The 22,981-nt window shown below is 41.9% G+C and overlaps 1 protein-coding gene across 4 annotated transcripts in view; it reads right to left on the bottom strand.

Annotated features, from left to right (window-relative positions):
* Positions 1-22,981, bottom strand: part of MBOAT2 (membrane bound O-acyltransferase domain containing 2) — a 117,111-nt gene that overhangs the window by 18,381 nt on the left and 75,749 nt on the right. For 3 of the 4 annotated variants that reach the window (XM_040622829.1, XM_040622831.1, XM_040622828.1), the window contains 3 exons: positions 14,035-14,130; positions 3,149-3,204; positions 1,870-1,924 (listed from right to left, as the gene is read on the bottom strand). In XM_040622829.1, the coding sequence (XP_040478763.1) occupies positions 1,870-1,924; positions 3,149-3,204; positions 14,035-14,130 (207 nt within the window). The remainder of the gene's footprint in view (positions 1-1,869; positions 1,925-3,148; positions 3,205-14,034; positions 14,131-22,981) is intronic. The other variant, XM_040622830.1, reaches the window with a different exon arrangement.

The raw sequence follows: 22,981 nt of genomic DNA, 5'->3' as shown, positions 1-22,981 counted from the left end.
GGGCAGTATTTACGGGCCATGGACTGCACGTGATCCCCAGAGAAGACGGAGATGTCTAAGGGTGTGCCTCGGAGCCCATGAATATTTAGTGGTGAGCCTCGGAGGGGCAGGATTCAGCAAAGAAGACAGAAGGAAACAGCCAGGGAGGCAGGAAGAAAACCAGGAGGATGGTGTCCCGGAAGACGAGAGAGGAAGGAATCTCGGGGTCCAAGTGGTCCGCTGGGTCGGACCGTGCTGGGATGCTGAGCTGCACGCAAACCGAGGCTGACCATTACACCCATCGAGATTAAGGGTCCCCTTGAAGCATGCTGTCAGACCAGAGGTGGGCACAAACCCAACCACGGGGGTGCTGAGGAGGGAATGGGGGTGCGGAAGGGAGACAGTGACACACATCTTTCACAGAGCTTTGCTCTAAAGGCTGCAGAGTAATGGGCAGGGAGCTCGAAGGGAAAGTGAGGTATAGGTGTGTCTCCTCTCAGTTAGCGGGAAAAGACGGAGAAATGCTGAATGACCATGAAAGGGATGGGACAGCTGAAGAAGAAAACCCTTGCGTTAAAGAGAAGCAGCTGGATTCAGTGAGAAGCTGGAGTCAGACTGGATGACGGACAGTGATACTTGGTATGGGACTGAAAGTGGAGTATTTTGTTACAGATACAGGCAGTCTGGTAGCAAAATGAGGTAGAGCTGCCTTTCTTTTGTCCAAGAAACAAACTCTGCTACCATCCTAAGTGAGTGCAGGGAGGGAGCGCTGGACATCTGAGGAAGGAGAACCAGGAGCAGACAGAACTCCTGGCAACACTAAGATCATGATTTTAAATTTGCAGTAACCCACTCAAAACAGGTCCAATCAGCAGCGAATGTTTTTCCACTCTGCTTTCTTCTGCTGTTTAGACAGGCGGAGAGTCAAATTTAATAAGGTTTGGGGTTTTGCCAGGTAGGTATGTGCGAGGGAAAGGCAGGAACGGGGGCTGAGTGTCTCCTGATGAGAGGCTATAGGGATGGGCAAAGGACGCCTAAAGATCACAGTACCCAGATCGAAGTAATCTCTCACCGACTAAGTATAGTCAAGTGTATATTTACTGATATGTAAGTACTGACTGCACAGAACATCAACAGAATAATCTTAAAGATGGGGAACATAAGGAGATTCCCAAGACATGGTTCCTAAAGTGAACACTCAGGGTGGGGTCTATCTACTGCCACAAACTTGACCTCATGCTTCTGACAGCCATGCATCTATTAGTTCTAGATTTACAGAAAACAACGGGCTTCCTCGGAATTTTTCTTTAGGTAAAATGAGTATTTGCTCTCTTATTATATTAGATTCAGATAGAGCCTTCCAAGAAATTAAGCTATTCCTTAGATTAGTCAACACAGCACTATCATAAATAAGTAGAAACCTACCCAGAAGGAATTCCTCAAATAATAGCAAGACGATCTTACTGGTTCTTCATTATTTCAAAACATGGCATCTATGTGCTGTATTAACGTATCTTAGCCCAGTACCTGCCATCAAGTTATCGATCTATAAATGGAAGTGGCGTTTATCACTCATTACTATATGGCAGACATGAAGACTGTCTTCAGGGAACTCAGAAAATCATAGAAGAGACAGAAAATTTAGTGATATCCGCATGGTACAAAAGAGGAGCATACTGTAGGCTGATATATCCAAGGTACCATGGGAGCCTTAGAGGGGACAGGTAGCCTAGCAAGATTCAGTGGCAGGTCGGTGTGTGGAGGGAGGAAGTTTGGTTTTCCGGAAGTCAGTACCTCCAGTAGGATGAGTCAGCCTTAGCCATGAGAGTAAAGTGCATTCCAGGCAGAGACCGCATGAACCATGGCAGGACACAATAAGAGGGCACGTACCTTACAGCTAAACCTCTCTGTGATGAAGTCAGTTCTTCATCCTTTCGAAACATCCCTGAAAAATAAAAACAGATACTTTTACCAGTTATGGTTTCCTCCAAGGAAAGAATGGCGTTTTCCCCCATTCACACTTTCACCACTTTTCGCATTGAAAATTCAAGCTATAATCCCAATTTTGGAATAACTGGTTCCTTTCTTTCTCATTGCAATATAGGTTCAATCATGTCAAAGGACCACCACGTAACCCAACATGTCTAGGTCTGTAGGAGATCAATTGCACACATCGGGGCACAAATCCGACTCTTCTCTAGAGGAAATTATTATTAACTTAAACATGCCCAAATGCTAGCATATTTTATAGCAAACACTATGACTTTCAAAAGGGGGCATTAAGATGTTTCTATTATTAGATGATTTAAATGACTCATCAGTATTATGGGCTAGAAGCTCAACATAAAGCAAGGAATGATTTCGTTATCTCTCTCGAAGGAATGAAAACCGTACTCATATACCTTTTCCACCCGTTTCTTTACCTCTCTCCCCAAAGAGGAGGATATGATTTACGATTACACATCAACTTACCAGATTCTAAGCCAAATTTAAAGACCAAAGGAGGACAAAATTAAGAGGAAAACAATATACTTAAAAATTATTTGTAGGTCTTCCGTAGCAGGGGGAACAGGATGGGTGATCTATACAGGGGGACTAAAAGCCCGGTGCAAGAAGGTCCCTAGGCCGCTACGAATGATGGGTCTGAAGGGGATGCTTCTCCAGTCTGTGAAGAAACCAGAGTCAAACTCGTGACTCACAGCCCAGACTGTCAGCATTTCCTATGGCAAGGTGTCCATTCACTGAAGATATAAAATACGAATATATAAATATTTATGCTAAAAAAATGTCACTGTGTGTATGTATTATATATTAAGGGATAAAGGACACGGGGAAAACATTCGAATACTAATAAAACCGTAACATGGAGATAAATCAGGGACTAGTAACAGCTGTGCTGTCTATTTCCTCTATATTTTAAATTGCCACTAATTTGGGTCCAATGACAGGATCCCATTCTTTTACTCCGTTTTTGTCACTGGATCAAGTGTAAAATTGAGATGAAACACTGCAGAAAAATAAATACACTTCAATGAACCTACTCAGAGTTAAAGATTCCCCTCTCTGACCTCCTCGAATACAGAGCAGAAAGTTAGGGTCATAGCTCAGGTGAAAGTACATTTGAACAGGATTTCTTTCAGTGACGAAGAATTAATTTCTAAATTCTTACCATCATGAATTTCATAAGCCAAACTAGTGATCTTCTGGGTAATTATCATCATTGGGCTGTGACAAAATAAAAAACAAGTATTTAAAAGCAGAAACTTAAAATAATATTTATCATATATGAAAAAGAGTTTATTCTGCTTACACAACTACAAAATGCTGGCATTTTTTTAACATACAAAAGACCTCAGAGGGATTTCAAAGAGCTGGTCCAGGGGCTGCTGTGTTTGGGGAAGGTATAGGGGCTGCGGGATCAAGGCCTTCTCCCTTGCTTTAAAAAAGCAGGAAGGAAGGAAGAGAGGGAGGGAGGGAAGAAAAGAAAGGACAAGAGAAGGGAAGAGAAGGAGGCAGGCAGAGAGAGAGAGAGAGAAACGCCACTCCTGCTCCACGGAGACCCCGTGAGCAGCGCCACCCACCGCCCCCTCACTCCGCGCTGGAACATGCGGCCAGAGGAAGGAGCACCCAGGCATCAGGCGTGGCCCCGGTTTCCTGAGTTTGACTTTTCAACACACCATGCTGCTTTTTGCCTCAGCTGACCTAAAGGTGGAAAGTAAGTTGGGAAAAGGGGAATAGGTAGAAAATTAAAAGAGGTTGGGTGAGAAATGTAGAACAGAACAGGAGGGATGGGGGAGGAAGAAAGAGGACAGTGTCCGTCTCGCTGGTCTGGGACCCCGGGGTGAAGGGCCTGTGAGGGCCATCCTAGGGACAGCACAAAAGCGCCCTTTAAAGAGGGCTCTAAGTCATGTCACAATTAAGAAAATGGAAATCTTTTCTCCATATTTTATAATCTTTAATTGAATGGATAACTTGGAAAGGAAAGATAAATAAATCCACATCAGAAAGCCACCAGGATACACGTTTATCCTTTATTACAGACATTCATATTACAGAACAATTAACCACAAGGTATTTATTTATATTTCTGGACTTTCACTAAAACCAGGAAACCCTGTTCTGCCTACAGGTAGGGTGTGAGCTCTACCTGCTTGGAAATCGCACGGCCTCCATGGCACAGCCAAGGCCTTCAGGACAGGCCAGCCATGCTGCCAGTGAGTGGCAGGAGGAAGCTCAGACCCCACCATGGAGACCCCGTGTTCTTCCACCTTCCCCACTGCACAGAACATGAGTGGTCAGTGTCCATTTCACCTCTGGCCAAACCTGAGCATCCTTCAACACGTAAAGAAAGGAGGATGCCGTCAGGGGCAATGAGACACACAGACCCAGGCCCCTGAGAACCCACAGCTCATTCTCCTCAGCCAGCAGGCAAGATCTCTCTCTCTCTCTCTCTCTCTCTCACACACACACACACACACACACACACAAAACCTGTCAGATGACAACTGCTCTCAAACTCAGTGCATAAGGGAGGAGATTCCCCTTGGGTTCCCTTAGAAGTCAGTTCTTCCTTTTACACCAGTCTCTCTCAGGAAATGATCCCTCAGCCCACCTGTCCCCCAGGCTGCCGTGTCAGCTTGCAGGATGTTTCATGTGAGGTTTGTAAAAATAATGATTCCCACTTCCCTGGGGGCAGAGAATCACTTTTCTCATCTTGTCTCATTCGCTTCATAGTTTAGCTCACCAAAGAATTACAAAATACTCTTCTGTTCTAAATTCTAACTTTTTTTCCTCAAAACATAATAAAAACGACTGATCAAATAATGAAGTTTATTGACTCAGTGACATACTAAACTGTTAGGTACATATATCTAAGATGTTCCAAAAATGCAAATATGTGCTGACTGCATGCCCTCCTTGTGCCCCGGGCATCCCGGCAGCCCAGGCAGTTCCTACACTACCAGGTGTGCAGGCCGCCGGTTGGCTCCTGGAAGTGACTGGGCTGGGAGAGCGGGTCGTGTGAGGCTGTGCTGTTCCATCCGAGAATCACGCTTCCTAACAGGGATGGAAAGAATGTAGGGAGCAGAGCTGAATGCTCCAGAGTCTTTCCAAATGTGGCTCTGCCCCCTTAGACCACTCTTTCTGGAACTGTTTTGCAAGGACAGCTCCTTCTTCAAGTCCCAGCTGAGAAGTCACTTGGTACTAGAGACCCACGGGACAGTTCTACCTCACATAGCCCCCCCAGCCATGATGCCCACACCTGCCCTTCATTTAACCTTAGCTTGTTTGCTTCCTTCCAAGTATTTCCAGGTTCATGGGTGTTTTCGTTTATCCAATTACAGTGGCTGTTTTAAAATCTGTCTTTCCTTTCTAGAAAGTCCATGAAGTAAGGAACCAACAGTCCTCTTCACCACTGAATCCCCAGTGCCTCGCTCAAGATAATGGGCTAAATAAATATTTAAAAAATGCAAATAAACGGACTCTTCTAAGTGTCCAGTCAAGACCTCTTACTCCTTCTACAGGCTGATCAAACTCCCTCCCTCTTGTCCATTCTCATCTGTGCTTGAAAGCATTTTCCATACTGTTTCGTAATTTTTTTGTTTACTTTCCTATCACCACAAAAGTCGTGGGCTACTGAACACCAGGAACACTGCCTTATTTATCTCTGTACCTTCGATACTCGGCACATACATGGGCTCAGAGAACCAACTGGTTTGCAAGAACATCTCAACATCTTTTTGTTTCCTTTACTGGTGATCATTAGCCCTGAATATTCCCTTTGGTTTTAAATGGCTGGCGGTTCTGCTGCCTCTGGTCCAATCTGTCATGGGGTGGGGGCAAGGGGTGGCAAATGTGAGAGTAAAATGCTAGAAGGCAGAATTACTACAGAGAGACTCTGAAGGAGTAAGTTACAAATGAAAGTAAGACAGTACTAAAGTGAAAGGTTCAGCAAGGCACGAACAGATTAATGAGAGCTCAGAAAAGGAAACCAGAGGGAAAATGGACAGAGGAGTCCAATACAGGCATGTGCACAACCAGGAAACAACAGAGTGATGGGGAAAGAGAACCAACCTCACCTCACTACAGCTGAGCCCAGGGTGCAAAGAAAACACTTCTAAATTAAGACAACTCCACTGTTCTCAAAGAGAGTACCTGCAGTGGGTCTTCTTAACAGTGCACTTCGTTCATAAGCACTTGTTTCGGTGACTCAGACATTATTTCATTTACACCTTTACTGGCATTTTAACTACCTATTGACTTTGCATCTGGCGGAGCCTCCCATAGCTAATCACTTCCCAGGTCCTACAAAGTCTGAGATCACGGGATGTGAATCAGAAGGCCCTCTGGCTTCCCCCAGGGTGGAATCTGAGGGATGGAGGAGGAAGGGGAGGCGGATGGCTTCTGAACCTTCCCCGAGTGAGCTCTGGGCTGCGGACAGAGCCACCTGTAACTTCTACATGACGACGTCACTGTATTTGGGTGGGACGACATGTATTCACTTCTGCTGGCACTCGGCTAGGAATGTGGGAAAATATGGAATCTGTTCAAAATAAATACTTCAACTGATGAAATAGTTTCAGGTATTTTTAAAAAGCCCCATCTGATGTAAAGAACTAAAAGCTCTACACTTCTTAAAACTTAAAAAAAAGGATGCAAAGTTAAAAATCATTTATATGCATTTTTTCGTCTCTACAAATAATGAGAATAACAGAATTCAACTATAGTTAATAGTTGAATTATTAGAAAATGAATACTGGGTGATGGTAATTATTAAGGAGGGCACGTGATGTGATGAGCACTGCGTGTTATACACAACTAATGAATCATTGAACACTACATCAAAAACTAATGATGTACTATATGTTGGCTAATTGAATGTAATAAAAAAAAGAAAATGAATGCTAAAAAGAATAGTCACTTTCTTAATTGCCCATCATCTATAGGAGACGGGATCTCTAAAGACATCTGCATACGAATGCAACAAAGCAACAGCAAGCACCTGCCAGGTCAAAGGTCGTTTGCCACCAGGGTTCAAGTCACCTGACAACAGAGAGGACGAACTGTCAATTCTCCCCTAGTCATCTTTTTCCTCCGCAAACAGTAAAACCCCCTGCAGCCAAACAAGACCAACATACCGAGTGCCAAAGAAAATGCGGGGAGATGTGATGGAAAGGGCACGGGTCTCTGAGCCACGTTCATTCATTCACCTTACTCCCTCATTCAAAAACAGGTGTTCAACAAGCACCTACAATAAACCAGATGCTGGAGACACAACCGTGCACAAGACGAAGGTCTCGCTGCCACGGACCTCACAATGGACGGAACAGAGAGATAAGAAAGGAATAAACGGGTAAATGCATCGTCTGCCAGATGCTGCCTAGTGCAGAGCACAGGAATGGAGCAGGGCAGGGGAAGAGGGAGTGCTGCCACAGGGGTGATAACCCGCCTCACCCTGAAGGTGACATTTCAAGTGAGAACAAAGCAGAGAGCAGTTCGTGGAGGTAAGAATGTCTAGGAAGGCAGAAAAGCAGTTCAACGGCCCTCAGGCAGAATGTGACTGGCCCTGGGGAGACCGGACTGGAGCACGTGCGGTGGGAGGGGACAGGGACAGAAGCTGGAGACAGGCAGGGGCAGAGGTCAGACCCAGACGGCTTTTGCAGGGGCAAGTGAGGACGGGCTCCAAACCGAGTGACGCAGAATTGGAGGGTTTTTGGCATGAAGTCACCTGGTTTTAAATGGATGTATTCCGGTTCTGGGCTGAAAAAGACTGGGGAGCCATGGTGGGATAAACAGGCCAGGAGAGGATGGTGGGATAAGTAGGCAGGAGAGGGTGACAGCACGTGCAGTCTGATGTGGAGCCCAGCTGTCATCAGAAGGTAAAGACAACAGCATCTGATGACGATCTGACAATGGATTTGATGCAGGGTTTCAGCTCCAAGACCGCCAAGGTTTCTGACCAGAGCAACTACCTAGAAGCACGGGGACAGCTGAGAAGGACACAGGAGGGGCAGGGAGGGGAGTCGGGGAGTCTGTTTCGGGCACATTCAGCTCGAGGTGCCTCCTGGACCCCCAGGTGGAGGTGTGGGTGGGGACCAGGCAGCCGGCCACAGGACTCAGAAAAGTCCACACAAATCCTGCCCCCCCCACCTGCGATCCCTTGTGGGAGACTGGGAAGCCACTTCACTTTTCCCCCCACGTTATTATCTAAAAAATCGAGATAATGATGCCACTATGTAGATTAAAGTAGCAATAGGACAAATACCTCGAACAGTATCTGAGACACAGCAAATGTCTGCTAAGAGCTTCCTTTAATAAATACTAGAATTGCTACCAGGCATCAGGCACTAAAGGGACAGGATAATTAGCTGTAAAGTGTGGTCTCCGGAGAGAGGCTTTCTCACGAAAACAGGAGATAAACAGGTATGTGAATAACTATAGAAAAAAGTGTTACAAGCCAAACGAGATATTTGAAGGAATGAGTGCAGAGATGAGAGAAACTTCAAACCGAGGGGAAAACCTAGAGTCGGAGGCAGGTCCCCTGGCCTGTATAAGATGCGTGGATGGCTAGCCCGAGAGGGCTCCCCAAGCAGAGGGAACAGGCTGGGCAACTGTCCAGAGGGGAGAGCAGGGCCACATGGCTGCAGCGTCGGACGGCGAGGAAGACAGGCGCACTAGGCTGAGGGGCAGGGCTGGGCACAGTCTGCGGGGGGCTCAGAACCTTTAGAAAACGGCAGACTTCCGATAAAGGTCATTATAGCATGTGAGCGGACAGAAGAGTGGAAAAGCTTTGGGGGAGGGGTGGAAACCAAGCCTTAGAGTAGCCTGTTTGCTCTTGGTAACTTGACCTACGTCAGTAGCAGCCAGACAGAAGGTTTCCTCTCACCAAATGTAGGTCAAGGTGTGGGAGACACTCCCTCGGGATGAAACAGGATCAACAGAATATTAAGGTTCAGCAGTTGAATAATTTACATCCATCCCACTTACAACACAGTTAGTGGATGCTCTGTGACAGGACGGTGATGAGAGCAGAGGGCCTTCTAGAACTCAGCACGGAACACAAAGAGACATCTACAATTAGACTCTCGATTTGAGCAAGGCTTTCCTAAAGGAGTGCACACAGGGCGCCCAGCTGGCTCAGTGGGTTGAGTGTTGAGTGTCTGACTCATTGCTTTCAGTTATCTTGGGGTCGTGAGATCGAGCCCCATGTCGGGCTCCGCACTGGGCTTGGAACCTGCTGAAGATTCTCTCTCTCCCTCTGTTTCTGCCTGCCCCCAAATAAAAACAAAACTAAAAAAAGACTGCATGTGTCAATCACACCTGTAGCTTTTAGACCAAGTCTGTCCCTTATGCTGGATGGGACTGTCACCTACAAAAGTACTTAGCACCTAGTAAAATGTATAGCACATGCTCAGTAAATCCTAGCTGAAGGAACGCACAGGAGTAAGCAGTAATAAAATGTTTGCTGAGCAGCTGATACTATGCGGTTAGCTCTAAAACATATCCTTAATTTGAATGGAAGATTATGTCTTGTACATCTCTTTTGGTGGATGCATTAAGCTATCCCTTCAGCACGACAAAAACCGACATACTCCAATCAGAACTCATTATCTCCCTACCAAAAAAATCTGTTCTTGCTTCCATCCACAAGTTACTCATCTACAAAGAAGGCAAGCATTTACCTTTCTTCTGTCTCAATACCATTTACTGAATAATCGAGAAGGGCTTTCCCCACCGGATCTATCATCCCATCACTTCCATTCTGTACCTTCATTTCTCAGATCCCATGGGTCTGTTTCTCTCCCCGGGCTTCATGGCTTTGTCTATTCCCGTGTCAGTCCTGTAATATTTAAGTGACTGCTACCTGACAAACAGTAGCGTGTTTCATACTGAAATTGCTACTCTCAAGCACTTACGCTTCTAGAGAAACTTTTCAGTTCATCTCATTTCCCTCAAAACCCCACCCTGAACTGCATTACACCCACAGATTAACTTGAGAGGAACTTCCCTCTTTATAATACTGAATTTTACCATCTGAATAACAAGATGTTTCTCCAGTTAGCGTTCTCTTATATCCTAAAAGAAAGTTTTATAGTTTTCTAAACAGAGGTCCTGTGCATTTCTTTTTACAGGTATTCCTAGACATATCATAGTTTTTAACTGCTTGTGAAACTAGGATTCTTTCTCTATTATATTTGCTAACTGGTTATTGCTGATATAAAGGGAAGCTATTTAATTATTTTATCCTTCTCCTGTATCTATTTTCTGAGGCTAGCACAGAAGTCAAGACTTCAGTAGCTTTTCAACCTTTCTGCGAAAAGAAACTTCTGTTAAGTAGTGAGTCCCTTAGGGGCACCTGGGTGGCTCAGTTGGTTAAGCGTCTGCCTTCGGATCAGGTCCTTATCTCAGGGTCCTGGAATCCAGGCCCGCATCAGGCTCCCTGCTCAGTATGGAGCCTGCTTCTCCCTCTGCCCGCCCCCCCCCCGCCCCCGCTTGTGCTCTCTCTCAAATAAATAAATAAACTCTTTTTAAAAAAAGAAGTGAGTCCCTTTTATCTGATCAACATTTTAAACATATCCTGATCTTATGCTTAACTACACACACACACACACACACACACACACACACACACACACACAGAGTCATACGCACACACAATATCAGTTTCCTGTGCCTCATGCAAGTAAGATTGTCCGGGACAAAAGAGCTCCCATGTGATTCCTCAGCAAGAGCCTGGCTTCACTTCCCATGCTGCCAGCTTCAGGGCAGCAGGAGCGCTTAGGACAAAGGATGGTTCACTGTATTCAACTCTACCTTCCGCAGACAGTCAACATTTTGGGTATTTACCCTAATTAGGATCAAGTTATGATCTTTTCTGCTCATGTGTTAAACACACTGAAGATTTCTAAACGCCTAAATATTTCATTAGGGGAAGAGTCTGCCTCTAGATGGCTTCTTTTCTATCTTGTGTCCAATTAAAAAAAAAGAGAGAGAGAGAGAAAAAAGAGTCCTTCAACTTCTGCCAGATGGCCTCCTTCAGCTAATTTGTCTCTGCCTAATCTTTATCAGTTTACTGCTGGTGGTCAAATGTTTCTCCTAATGGAGAAACATTACACATTAAACTGGGACTTTTATATCAGGCTGTCCATCTTTACATGCTATGTTGTTTTTCTTCCACATACTTAAACGTTTTAAATTATATTTAAATATTGAAATGAAATTTTAAATTTCAGCAAAATACTTAAAGCCATGTCATATAAAGCTATTTTTAAACATGCATTTTGCTCTTACTGCAAACTACCCTCTAATTTGTGGGCCACGTAAGTAGTCTTTTCCGGTAGGATGTGAACAGCAGAGGAGAGGAGGCATGCCCTCCCTTTGCTCATCAACAGCGCCTCCGTCAACGTAATCAAGAGGATTCCAGAGATGCTAGAAGAGGTGAAGCCCTGAGAAAGAAGCTTCCGTAACTGACTATGAGAAGCAAAGGCTCGCCCCTTAGAGGACTGCCACGTGACTGAGAAATAAACATTTACGATGCTGAGCCACTGAAATTGTATTGTAGTTTTAACAGCAGTTAGCCTATCCTCAGCTAGAGAGTAGTAGTAAACAAGAGTTTAGAATGTCAGGTAAGAGAAATAAGAAAGGTAACAGCTAAGATCAAACCAAAGGAGGGGTGGTGAGGGCCCAGCAAACACTGCGTCATGCAAATCCGTACTCATGCCAGCCACACTCATGACCTCAATTAGCAACATTAGATTACTTTTTAAATCTGGCAGTTTAAATATATAAGCAGCATAATATTTTTTAAATGAAGTAGTATGTGGAATTCCAAAATATAAGCTAGAGACACAGAGCAGTTGGGGCTGAAGTAAGACCGGAGGGCAGAGCCTCGCCTGCTTACCGCCCCGGTACGTGCCTACAGTATCCGAGCACTCCAGAAGGCAGTTTGAAAATTCATGATTTTACACTATTAACTTCCAGTGGCTATTCCAGTGGCTAATGTTAACGTTTCTGTTATCAGCATGCATAAACTGAATTCGTCAAGAATGTTCTTCTTGTTTCTATTTCATACTAAAGGCTTAATTCATTTCTAAATTCATTGTAACGCAAACACTAAAGCTATGAATTTATCTCTTAGACTGAACAGCTTCGCCCACATTGCTCAGGTTTTTCCGCATTGTGTTTGTTATTCTCCCCCCGCCCTTCTCACTGTGTTTTCTTTCTTCTTTACTGAGGTATTACTATTATTATTGATTCAGTAAGTGTCTATTTAATGCCACCGTGTGCTAACCACTAAGGATACCCCGATGAACAAGACCAGTAGGGTAACTGCTCCCAGGAAACTCAAACTAAGTGATCTTGACTCTTGTAAGCATTCACAACCAGTTCCTACTTTCATTATACCCTAACGACAACATGCGACCTGGCTTACATCTTCAAATTCCGGAGATTTTCAGTGGCCCAACATATTCACTGATTCTGCCCATTAGCTCTTTTCCTGCAAGAATAATATTCTATTATTTATAAGCTAGATCGCCAGCATCTATTCTCCTTTTCTGAATTTCAGGTATATTTCTCTATTCTACTCAATATATCGCTAATTTAACAGTTTTTTTTAGTGTATTTAATCAGTTCATTTTGGCTTGGTTTTGTATGTTCTTTTGCATGCAACCTTCTTTCATCCAAATCTATTTTTTAGATCACTTTTTAAAAAGTAAAATCTACTTGAATCCCATTAAGGAGAAAAGAAACTTCATCTTCTAAAATTCTCTTGTTTCATAGCAGTAATTTTTCTCTAAGCTCATACACCTTTGGTCCATTTCTAATGTTGAAATAACTGTTTTCTATAGATGCTATGATATACTTTATTTTTTCTACTTTGCTAATCCTTAGCAGAGGTCCCTTTATAAAGATGGTGAGCACGTTGGTCCTTGGGGACTTGGACTACATTTATCTTGGAGCAGACATTTAATCAGTTTTGTCACAGGACAAAGAGTACCATGGAGGAACTATCTTCCTTTTGAAGGAACAAAAAGGCAGAAGTTATTTTCACAACTCAGTTGAATACTAGACATAAGAATTTGGTACATTCCGGGGCGCCTGGGTGGCATAGCGGTTAAGCGTCTGCCTTCGGCTCAGGGCGTGATCCCAGCGTTATGGGATCGAGCCTCACATCAGGCTCCTCTGCAAGGAGCCTGCTTCTTCCTCTCCCACTCCCCCTGCTTGTGTTCCCTCTCACGCTGGCTGTCTCTATCTCTGTCGAATAAATAAATAAAATCTTAAAAAAAAAAAAAGAATTTGGTACATTCCATAAAAGTGAAATGTATACAAGTAAAATACACACTCAAGTGTCTTCTCTAGGAAATTCAGAAGTCTCAAGGGGTATTAAGAAGCAAGAAGAAGTGACCAGATCTTATACAGAAGCTGGTGAATGACTATACAAAAGAGGCTCAGGAGAACAAAGAAAGAAACAGAGAGTCAAGGACAGACTCCAAGGGGCTGGTTTTCAATAGTTACAACTAATGGCAGAAATTTCCATAAAATTAGAGAATGCTTCCAATATCAGAATGCCATATGAAAAGTTTAATTGCTACATATTTAGAAATTGTATATAAGCTAACTTAAAAGAACAGGTTATTTTTGTGACTTATACAGCACCATAAAAGACTTTACAAGGAAAACATCTAAATTTGGGGCACCTGGGTTGGCTCCGTCAGTTAAGTGTCCAACTCTTGATTTCAGCTCAGGTCATGATCTCAGGGTCATGAGATCGAGCCCCATGTCAGGCTCCTCACTCAGTGGGGAGTCTGCTGGATATTCTCTCTCTCTCTCTCTCTCTCTCTGCCTCTGCCCCACCCCTGCTTGCACTCGTGTTCTCTCTCTTTCTCAAATAAATAATCTTTAAAAAAAAACACATCTAAATTCATTAAAGAATTTTCAACTTAAACATCTGTCAATCACTTTTCATTTGAATTACTAAATGCAACTGTATGTTGTCCTTTCACCAACATGTTAGAATACATAAAACAGGCTACTGAGTCAAAGTGTTAATCTTACCCTGAAAAATCAGCAGAGTATTGTCCATAATCAAAGATATAGACTCTAGTAATTTGGCACACTGTGAGGTATCCCAAAGCAAACACAAAACAATATCTGTAAAACAAAAATGCACTACATTAGTGAAAATAAAAGATTCATTTTGTTAAAGAATACATTTTAAATTTATTAACCATATGATTCAAAATTTAAATGGTTCAAAAATTAAATATTTCTAGATCTATTTCACAAATAGCTTTCTTCAATAAACTGTAAAAACTCTTTACTAGTATCTACTTTAGTTTACTTTTGTAAATTTTGTAGCATCTTCAATGGTAGATGCATCTAATTACTGCTTTTATTAATTTTTTCCTTTTGAAAGACCTCCACAAACCAAATTATATATTTGGAAGTCATATTCACACGTATAAAACTGTGAGTATGGTATTTCTTCCATTTACTCCTCCTTCTTTTTAGAAAACACAATTTGACCCAAAAATATTTGGCTAAATTACACACTAAACAAATTCTTAATAGGATTTTAAAAACTTGTTCTCAACAGTCTAAAATCATTCATCCTTAGTGTGGATCAGGTGGCATTTACTCACACTTTATAGGCATGAACATTTAGTGATTTTTCACATTCTCAGTGTGCTTGGGACAGAGTTACAATAATTAAACACATAGTATGGAAGAGATTTCATATCAATATGAAGAGAAGAGAAACAGATTCTAGAACACATAACACTGCATAGGATGAAAGCTGCAAAGCAAATGAGCAGGGAGAGATTATCATCTAAGTAGTTAACAATATAATTCTAGACGGAACTACTGTACAAGGGAAAAAACAGAACACACAGGAAATGTGGATAAACATCCAAACATTCTCAAATTGGGGAAGGACTTTCTGAACATTGATCATATAGAAGAAATCAATAGGAAAAATCCAACATAGGGGCACCTGGGTGGCTCAGTGGGTTAAGCGTCTGCCTTTGGCTCAGGTCATGATCCCAGGGTCCTGGGACCAAGTCCCATGCTGGGCTCCCTGCTCATGCGGAGCCTGCTTCTCCCTCTCCTTCTGCTCTCCACCCCCCCTCAGCTCATGCTCATTTTCTCTCTCTCAAATAAATAAATAAAATCTTAAAAAAAAAAAATTGCAGCCTCTTCCAATTGAGCCAGCCAGGTGCCCCTACCTGAATTTAAAGTGACATTTTTAGTTAAAGATTGTTTATTGAAATGGTATTATAAGTAATTGCATATCAAAAAAACTATATTAAGTTGTCCCTCTCCTCCCCACCTGTGTGCTTTCTGTCACTGTTTCTCTCTCAAATAAATTAATCTTAAAAAGAAAAAAGATTCTCTCTCCCACCTCTCTCCCTCTCCAAAAAAAAAAATATATATATATATGTATATGTATACATATACATATATATAATTTGGTTAAGTTAAAATCTTAAGTTTCCTGTGTAGGCAACTCAGGTGGTTTTATGAAAGAAATCTTTTAAACTTGGGGCACCTGGGTGGCTCAGTCGGTTGAGCATCTGATTCTTGATTTTGGCTCAGGTCACGATCTCAAGGTCCTGGGATCGAGCCCCATGTCAGGCTACATGCTCAGCAGGGAGTCTGCTTGAGGATTCTCTCTCCCTTTCCCTCTACCCCTCCCCTGACTCACACACACACACACACACACACACTCTCTCTCTCTCTCTCTCTCAAATAAACTAATATTTTTTTTAAAGTAATCTTTTAAACTATAGTCAAATAGGTAATTTTGATCCACTTAATTTATTCCTGAGGGGGGAAAAAAGGAGGTTAGCTTCCTAATTCAAATGTTTTACAATGCTAATATACTCCCAACAACTATATCTGACAAAATAACACACATGCATACTCACACGTAGAGTGCTGACAAATCAAACTTAATTTCCAAAAATCATGTGGCTGATTTTGTTTCCCAAGGATGACCACAACAATATCTCCCATTTCATATACTCTTCTATAACCCGACCTTCTGATTCCCCCATTACAAACAAGAGTCTATTTCTCTATCCACTTTGAATCTGGGTTGGCCTTCCAGCTCTCTGACCAGTAGATTATGGCAGAAGTAACACTTTGCTAGTTTCAGGCATAGCCCATAATTAGCCTGGCACCTTCTACTTCTTGCCTATTGGGAGTTGTTGTCATGAGAGAAGTGTGACTATCCTGAGACCACCAAACAGAGAGGCTCTGGAGGATGACACACTGTGTAGGAGAGAGAGTGAGAAGACAGACACCAAATCGTAAGATATGTGAGTGAAGAAGCTGATGCTTATCCAAAAGAGATGATCTATCCAGTTGAACCTTTCCTGAATTCCTGACCCACAAAATCATTAGCAAAATAACACACCTATTTGTTTTAGGCCACCACAGTTTTGTGAAGTGGTAGACTCAGAACAGAAGTTGGTAAGTGAAAACAGGGAGCTACCATAATAAAAATCTGGAGCGCAGAGCACGGGCTTGAGGACTGGGTGCAGGTGAGAAGTGTAAAGGCCTTAAGGAGATTGCTAGTGAAGATCTGAAACGCAGTCAGGAAATTGTAATTGGAAGCTACAGAAATTGGCTAAACACTGCTCCTCACTCCAACGTGGAAAACAGAACACATACCACTGAAAGTGCCAACGGGTTCCTTCTAGATGCACACAAGGTGTGTATATAGAGAAATGAACTAAAAATGGGCAGTATTCAGGATTTTAGCAGAATTTAGAAAAAAATAGGGCTCAGGACAGTCTTTCCAGTCACAAAATATTCTCAAAGTAATCACGGTAAAGAGAAGTCAGGAGTACTCTTTAATGATACCTCAGAAAGAGGTAAAGGCACATCTTTAGAGAACCTCTCAGAAAAAACAACGGTTTCCAAGAACCTCAAGGTTATGCCTCATAGACTCCCTGCTAGACAAGAACGTTTTCAAGAACCTGGAGGATGCTGTCCGACAGCACTTTCAGACCACAGTAAAAGGAGACGGTCTAAAAGAGGTCTGTGGGAGTGGCTTCTGTCTAATGCAGGAGATTTACAGAGACCTAGGAAGCCCACATGAGTCTTTGAGAGAGTTATACGTGACTGGACAGAAAGGCAGAAACAGTTCAAAATGAAGAGATCTTTCTGTCCCCAATTATCTTCAGGTAGGTAGCGGGCTAAGAAAGCTGTTCAACTGCAAAATCTGGCCATTTCTTGTATAAAAGGAAGGACAGCTCAGCGTGTGGAGAAAGAGCCACAGAGACCAACTCACAGGGACGAGATGGGGCACCACGCAAGGAATGGGAAACAGGTGTCCATCTGGACTTCGCAATTGCTATGGACCAGAGATTGCTAAGAGACTTGCACTCCTCTCCTTTTTTAACAGAAGCATCTACTATAATCCTCTCACTGTTCACCGTTGTATACTGGGTACTGGGTGGAGGGGGACAAAAACCTGCCCCATTAGTGCACTGGTCCTCACGTGAACAAGAGCTGTATTTGAGGAACCACACTGAAGAAGCCTCATCCACTGCAGACCTGACTTAGATGACCAGATGGAGGGGTCAAGCTTGATGCCATAAGGACGTGACACTCTGGGGGCCTTGGGAGGAAGTGAGAATACTTTTTATGCAAGATGTATGTAAATTGTGGGGGCCGAAGAACTGTCTCCAAAGTTTGCTGCCCCAGTAAAAACCCTATTGCTCATGTAGCTCCGAACAGCAAGAGATGGAATATGGTCCTCTTCCCTTGGAAGGGCTGGACCTAGGAACTTGGTTTACCCATAGAATATAATGGAAATGACTTCCTGAAACTTCAAGGCCTCGTCATAAGAAGTCTGGCAGCTTCCTCCATTTCATTCTTGATATGCTTGTCCTTAGCATAGTCTGAGACAGCCATCACACGTGAGCAGACCAAGCCCGCATGGAGAGGTAACAGTCCCAGCTGATCTCCCAGACGACAGCCAACTTCGACACCAGAAGGGAACTGCCTTGGATGTCAAGCAGTCAAGCTTTCAAATGACGGCAGTTCCAGCCAACATGTAATAGCACCCACATAAGTCCTCGAGCAAAGTTTGTCCAGCCAAGTCTAGCCAACACACAGAACCATGAAAAACAATAATAAACTGTTGTGAAGCCACAGAATTTGGGTGGTTTGTCATGCTGCAAAAGATAACTGAAGTAATTCCTTAGTAAGAGTTTAGCACACTACAACTAACAGTAATTTAAAATAAAATACCTTGGTCAGGTAGGGCTTATTTGGTAAACGCAGGTATGATTCCATATAAGGGGATTAGTAATATCTACCATCATAGTGATGAGTCAAAGGGAAAAACAGCTACAGTCAATACAGAGAACACCATTTAATAAAATTTAACAATGTTTCCATGTAAGAATTAGAAATCTCAGCAAACTTAGAGAAAAGGATGCTTTCTTAACGTAAAAAAAAATATTGTCGAAACATTCAGTACTTTGTCAGCCCTGAGACACTACTAATTCCTCGGGAAAAGCGTATGGAAGTTTCTGAAGTGGGAAAGGAGGAGGATATGTGTTAGTATAGATGAACTTAACTGTAGACTTATTTTGAAAATCCAAACAACATAAAGTCCACCCTTCTCAAATTAATCTCTAAATTTAACATCATAATCCCAAATAAAATCCTAACAATACTCTCAGTGGAACCTGATCGGCTGATGTTCAAGGTCTTCTGGAAAACTAAACAAACATATGATGAGGAGGACTTGTCCGATCCCAGCAGATAAAAGAACATGTCACAGTGATTTATAATGTAGTACTGTTTCATAAACAGATCAAACGATTAACCAAACAGAGAAGAAAGTTAAAAAAAAAGACTCATCCAACTGGAAGTTTTTGTTTATTATAAAGCTGGCATATGAAATTAGCGGGAAAAGGATGAATGAGGTAAACAAGGTTAAAAAGCTCTTTCAGAAATAAAAACAGTTTCCTGGTTCATACTACACACACACATACAAAAATCCAGATTAATGTAAAAAAACCAGGACAATAAAAAGTACCAAAATAAAATACAAAGGAATACCCTCAAAATTCTGGCATGGGAAAATCTTCATAAGTACAACAAAAATCATAAATGCCATGAAGTTAAACTCTGACAAATATTTACTATGTAAACATTGGAAATTTCTATAGAACAGATGACAGAAAATTAAATAAGCAACAGAAATTATTTACTACATATAGTAGGTTAATACCTTTAATAAAAAGTTCCACAAATCAATAAGGATTAAGAAATCAAATGAAAATGGATGAAAATGTAAATGAGTAAATAACAGAGTTTAAAAAATTATAAAGTCAGTCCATTTAGAAAAATAAATGAGGAGTACCTGGCTGGCTCAGCTGGAAGAGAGGATGACTCTTTTTTTTTTTTTTTTTTAAGATTTTATTTATTTATTTGACAGAGCAAGAGACAGCCAGCGAGAGAGGGAACACAAGCAGGGGAAATGGGAGAGGGAGAAGAAGCAGGCTTCAGCGGAGGAGCCTGATGTGGGGCTCGATCCCAGGACTCTGGGATCACACCCTGAGCCGAAAGCAGATGCCCAACGACAGAGCCACCCAGGTGCCCCGAGAGGATGACTCTTGATCTCAGGGTCATGGGTTCGAGCCCCATGTTGGGTGTAGAGATTACTAAAAAAATAAAATATTAAACTTAAAAAAAAAAAGAAAAAAGAGATTCAAGATAAGGAATGATCAGAAAATCCCAATAATAATAAAAAAAATGCATATGAGAATTAGGGGCATCTGGGTGGTTCAGTCGGTTAAGGGTCCAACTCTTGGTTTCAGCTCCGGTCATGATCTCAGGTTGTGAGATCGAGTCCCACATTGGGCTCCGCGCTGGATGTGGAGCCTGCTTGGGATTCTGTTTCTCTCCCTCTGCCCCTTCCCCACCCATGTTCCCCCCACCCAGTCAAGCATTATAAATAAATAAATAATAAATGATAAATGAATGAATGAATAAAGAAATTGATAATACTTGTCCAATATCACTGGCAAAAGTTTAAAAATAGGCAATACCCAGTTTGGGTAGGGAAAATAGGCATTCTCAAATGTGGTTGGTGGGGATGAGATTTTAAACAGCCTTTTTTTTGGTGAGTGATTTTGCAGTATACATCAGAATTTGTACATACTCTTTGAGCTGCCAATTTCACTTTCTGGAGTCTATCCTAAAAAACAAAAATACTTACATATATTTACAAGGATCTACACGTAGATACTCACTAAAGCATTGTATGTTAATGATAAACAGAAAACCAACTAAATGTCTCCAATACGGTATTAGTTAAAACAAACGGAAATAATAAAATAAATAGAAAGCCCCGCTATGGAGTTCAGCAATAGTGAATAAGGAGATATCTATATGCACACAAAATGAAAGTCAGTTAAGCAGAAAAAGTGAACTAAAGAATAATCCCATTTTAGGTACTAAAAACCCCTGCACAAATGTATCTACATATTATACACACAACTGTGTGTATATAAACATATACTGACATATCATGGGGAAAGTTCTAGAACAAAACTGTAGTAGACACTCTAGGTTGACTCCCACCATGTGCATTTCTGTCTCCATTGTCCCCTGCTTTCCTCTACTCTAGAGACCAAAAGGCTAAATAGTCAATGCCCAGCTTCTCTTGCAGCTTGAGGTGGCATGATACACAGATCTTGTCTGTGACATGCATGCAGAAATCTGCTGAGGTTCCTGGAAAAGATTTAGATTTGTGTTGTCCAATATGGTCTCCATTGGCAAGAGTGTTCTAGATCTGGCTCATACCAGCTCATGAAAGCTGTTAGTTGAAGAATTTTTGTAAACTGGTTGTTAAACACAGCCAGTATTAAAAATTAAATGCGAACATCAAACTAAATAAATAGTATTACAAAAGCATTAAATATGCAAAACTCATCGCTTCTCAATTCCTTCTTATCATCTGGTGTCTTCTGTGCTCTTGGGCTATTCGTACATCCTGCATCTGCATGACCGAAATACTCCGGAACGGTGAGCTACTCAGCGTTTCTTCCCAACCCCCATTCAGGAACTTCAAGCTAGTTGTTTCAAGGCTACCAGGATAGAAGCATTTACACTATAAAAATTGGCAAAACTATAAACCTTCTTGATCATTTAAACCAAGGATCAACAAACTAAAGGCTGTAGACCAAACTTCCCTGACTGCCAGATTTTGTAAATAACATTTTACTTGGCCACGCCCAGGCCCGTTTGTTTACGTGTCTGTGGCGGCTTCTGCCTTACAATAGCACAGCTACAACAGCAACTGTAATGATCCTGGAGCCCTGAAATATTTATGGGCAAGTTGACTCACCTGAATTAGAATTAAAATGCTGAACACAAAGGTAGGGGGAAAAACAACGAAGAAAATGCTAGTAATGCACATTAAACTTTTAAAAGGTTGTCATGACTACAGCCATTGTATTGTGAACAAGAAAGAAAGAGGAAATCATCTCCCGTGATGCAAAACCTACTACTGAGACAGCAGAGAAGTTGCTCACACATGGCCAGAGGAGTGAAGTTCCAACATACATCTTCCTTGTCTGATTTTCATCTTATTCACTGACACAAACAGAAATATCAACCAACATCCATTTAGAAATGCCTTCGTTTATCCATGATATAAGCAACTTTATTACTGAACTGGCTGGTAACCAAACATTTATTTGTAGTCGAGTTTGTCAAATTATGGAGGAAGTGCAACTACAGGTGAGCCTTGTAAGAGTTTGGCAAGAATCAATGAAAGCATTCTGTAAGAACCAACTGGCTCTTCTTACAATTAACAATGGAGAGTACTGTATATTTTATTATTTGTAAATTATGTACTATCTATCCACTATATTAGTAAAATTTATAATAAGTTTGCATATGTATACTTATGCATCTTGCTTACCCACAAAGCCCATTAGTCGCTAACATTTCCCAGCGTACCACTGACTAGCCACATGCGCTTATGGAGTACTTGAAATGCAGCTAGTCTAAAATGAGATGTGTTACAGCTGCAAAATACACTCTGCTTTTTGAAGCCTTCACAAAGAATTTAAGATCTTTCATTAATAATTTTTATACAGACTATATTTTGAAATGATAATATTTTAAATATACTGGGCAAAATAAAATATATTCTTTTTTCCTTTTTAAACTGTGAGTGTTGGAAAATTGAGAATTACATCTGCGGCTCACAATGTATTTCTAATGTATAGTGCCAGATAGTTTTCCTAAAAACAAAAAAGGGGAGAGACAGCTGGTGTGGCTTTTCACACTTTTGAATTCTTTCTGCCCAGAAAACAGATCTAATGGTTGTTGTAGCAACCATCTTGCATCCATGAGGTGGCAAACAGTCTCAGCACAAGAGAGCAAGAGAAGAATCCTGCTTCTTTAATGACACAATGAGCTGCTGCATTGGCTCTAAACAACCGAATCCAGCAAGAATCCCAGGTGGTGAATTTTTCCCCTATTATCTGCAACTGAAATGCATTCCGAACTGAAGGCAAAGCACATTAAACTTTAGTTGTTTTCTTCGGAGTCAGATCGCAGGGCAGGGTGACTGGGCAAGCCTTTGACTTCTCGCACTCACACTTCAGCAGAGGGAAGCAGACATAGGAACCAGTATGCATGTGCATGGTATTACACCACGAGGGCTATGCTCAAGGTATGAGTTTCACTGAGTGCCTTCAAACAGAAAAATATACATGCAAAAACTCCAAGGAGTTTTGGACCAAGATGTAAATAATGGCCTCAACACTTTTTATTATTCCTACCTGACAGTGTAAGAGTTACTTAAAAAAGGCAGACACACAGGGGTCCTGACACTCTAACTCAATCAACTGTGATCTTGTCCCTCTTGCAAGGTTTTATGCCTGGTTTATGGGCAGGCATAAAACTAAGGTCTGGTCAATGAAACTTGACATAGAGCTTCTGGAAAGGCTTTGCTCCTTCT

The sequence above is a fragment of the Ursus maritimus genome, unplaced genomic scaffold (genome assembly GCF_017311325.1).
Source record: "Ursus maritimus isolate PB19 unplaced genomic scaffold, ASM1731132v1 scaffold_6, whole genome shotgun sequence".
Classification (NCBI taxonomy): Eukaryota; Metazoa; Chordata; class Mammalia; order Carnivora; family Ursidae; genus Ursus; species Ursus maritimus.
Note: the sequence above shows the minus strand (reverse complement) of the source record. Positions and strands in the feature narration are given on the sequence as shown.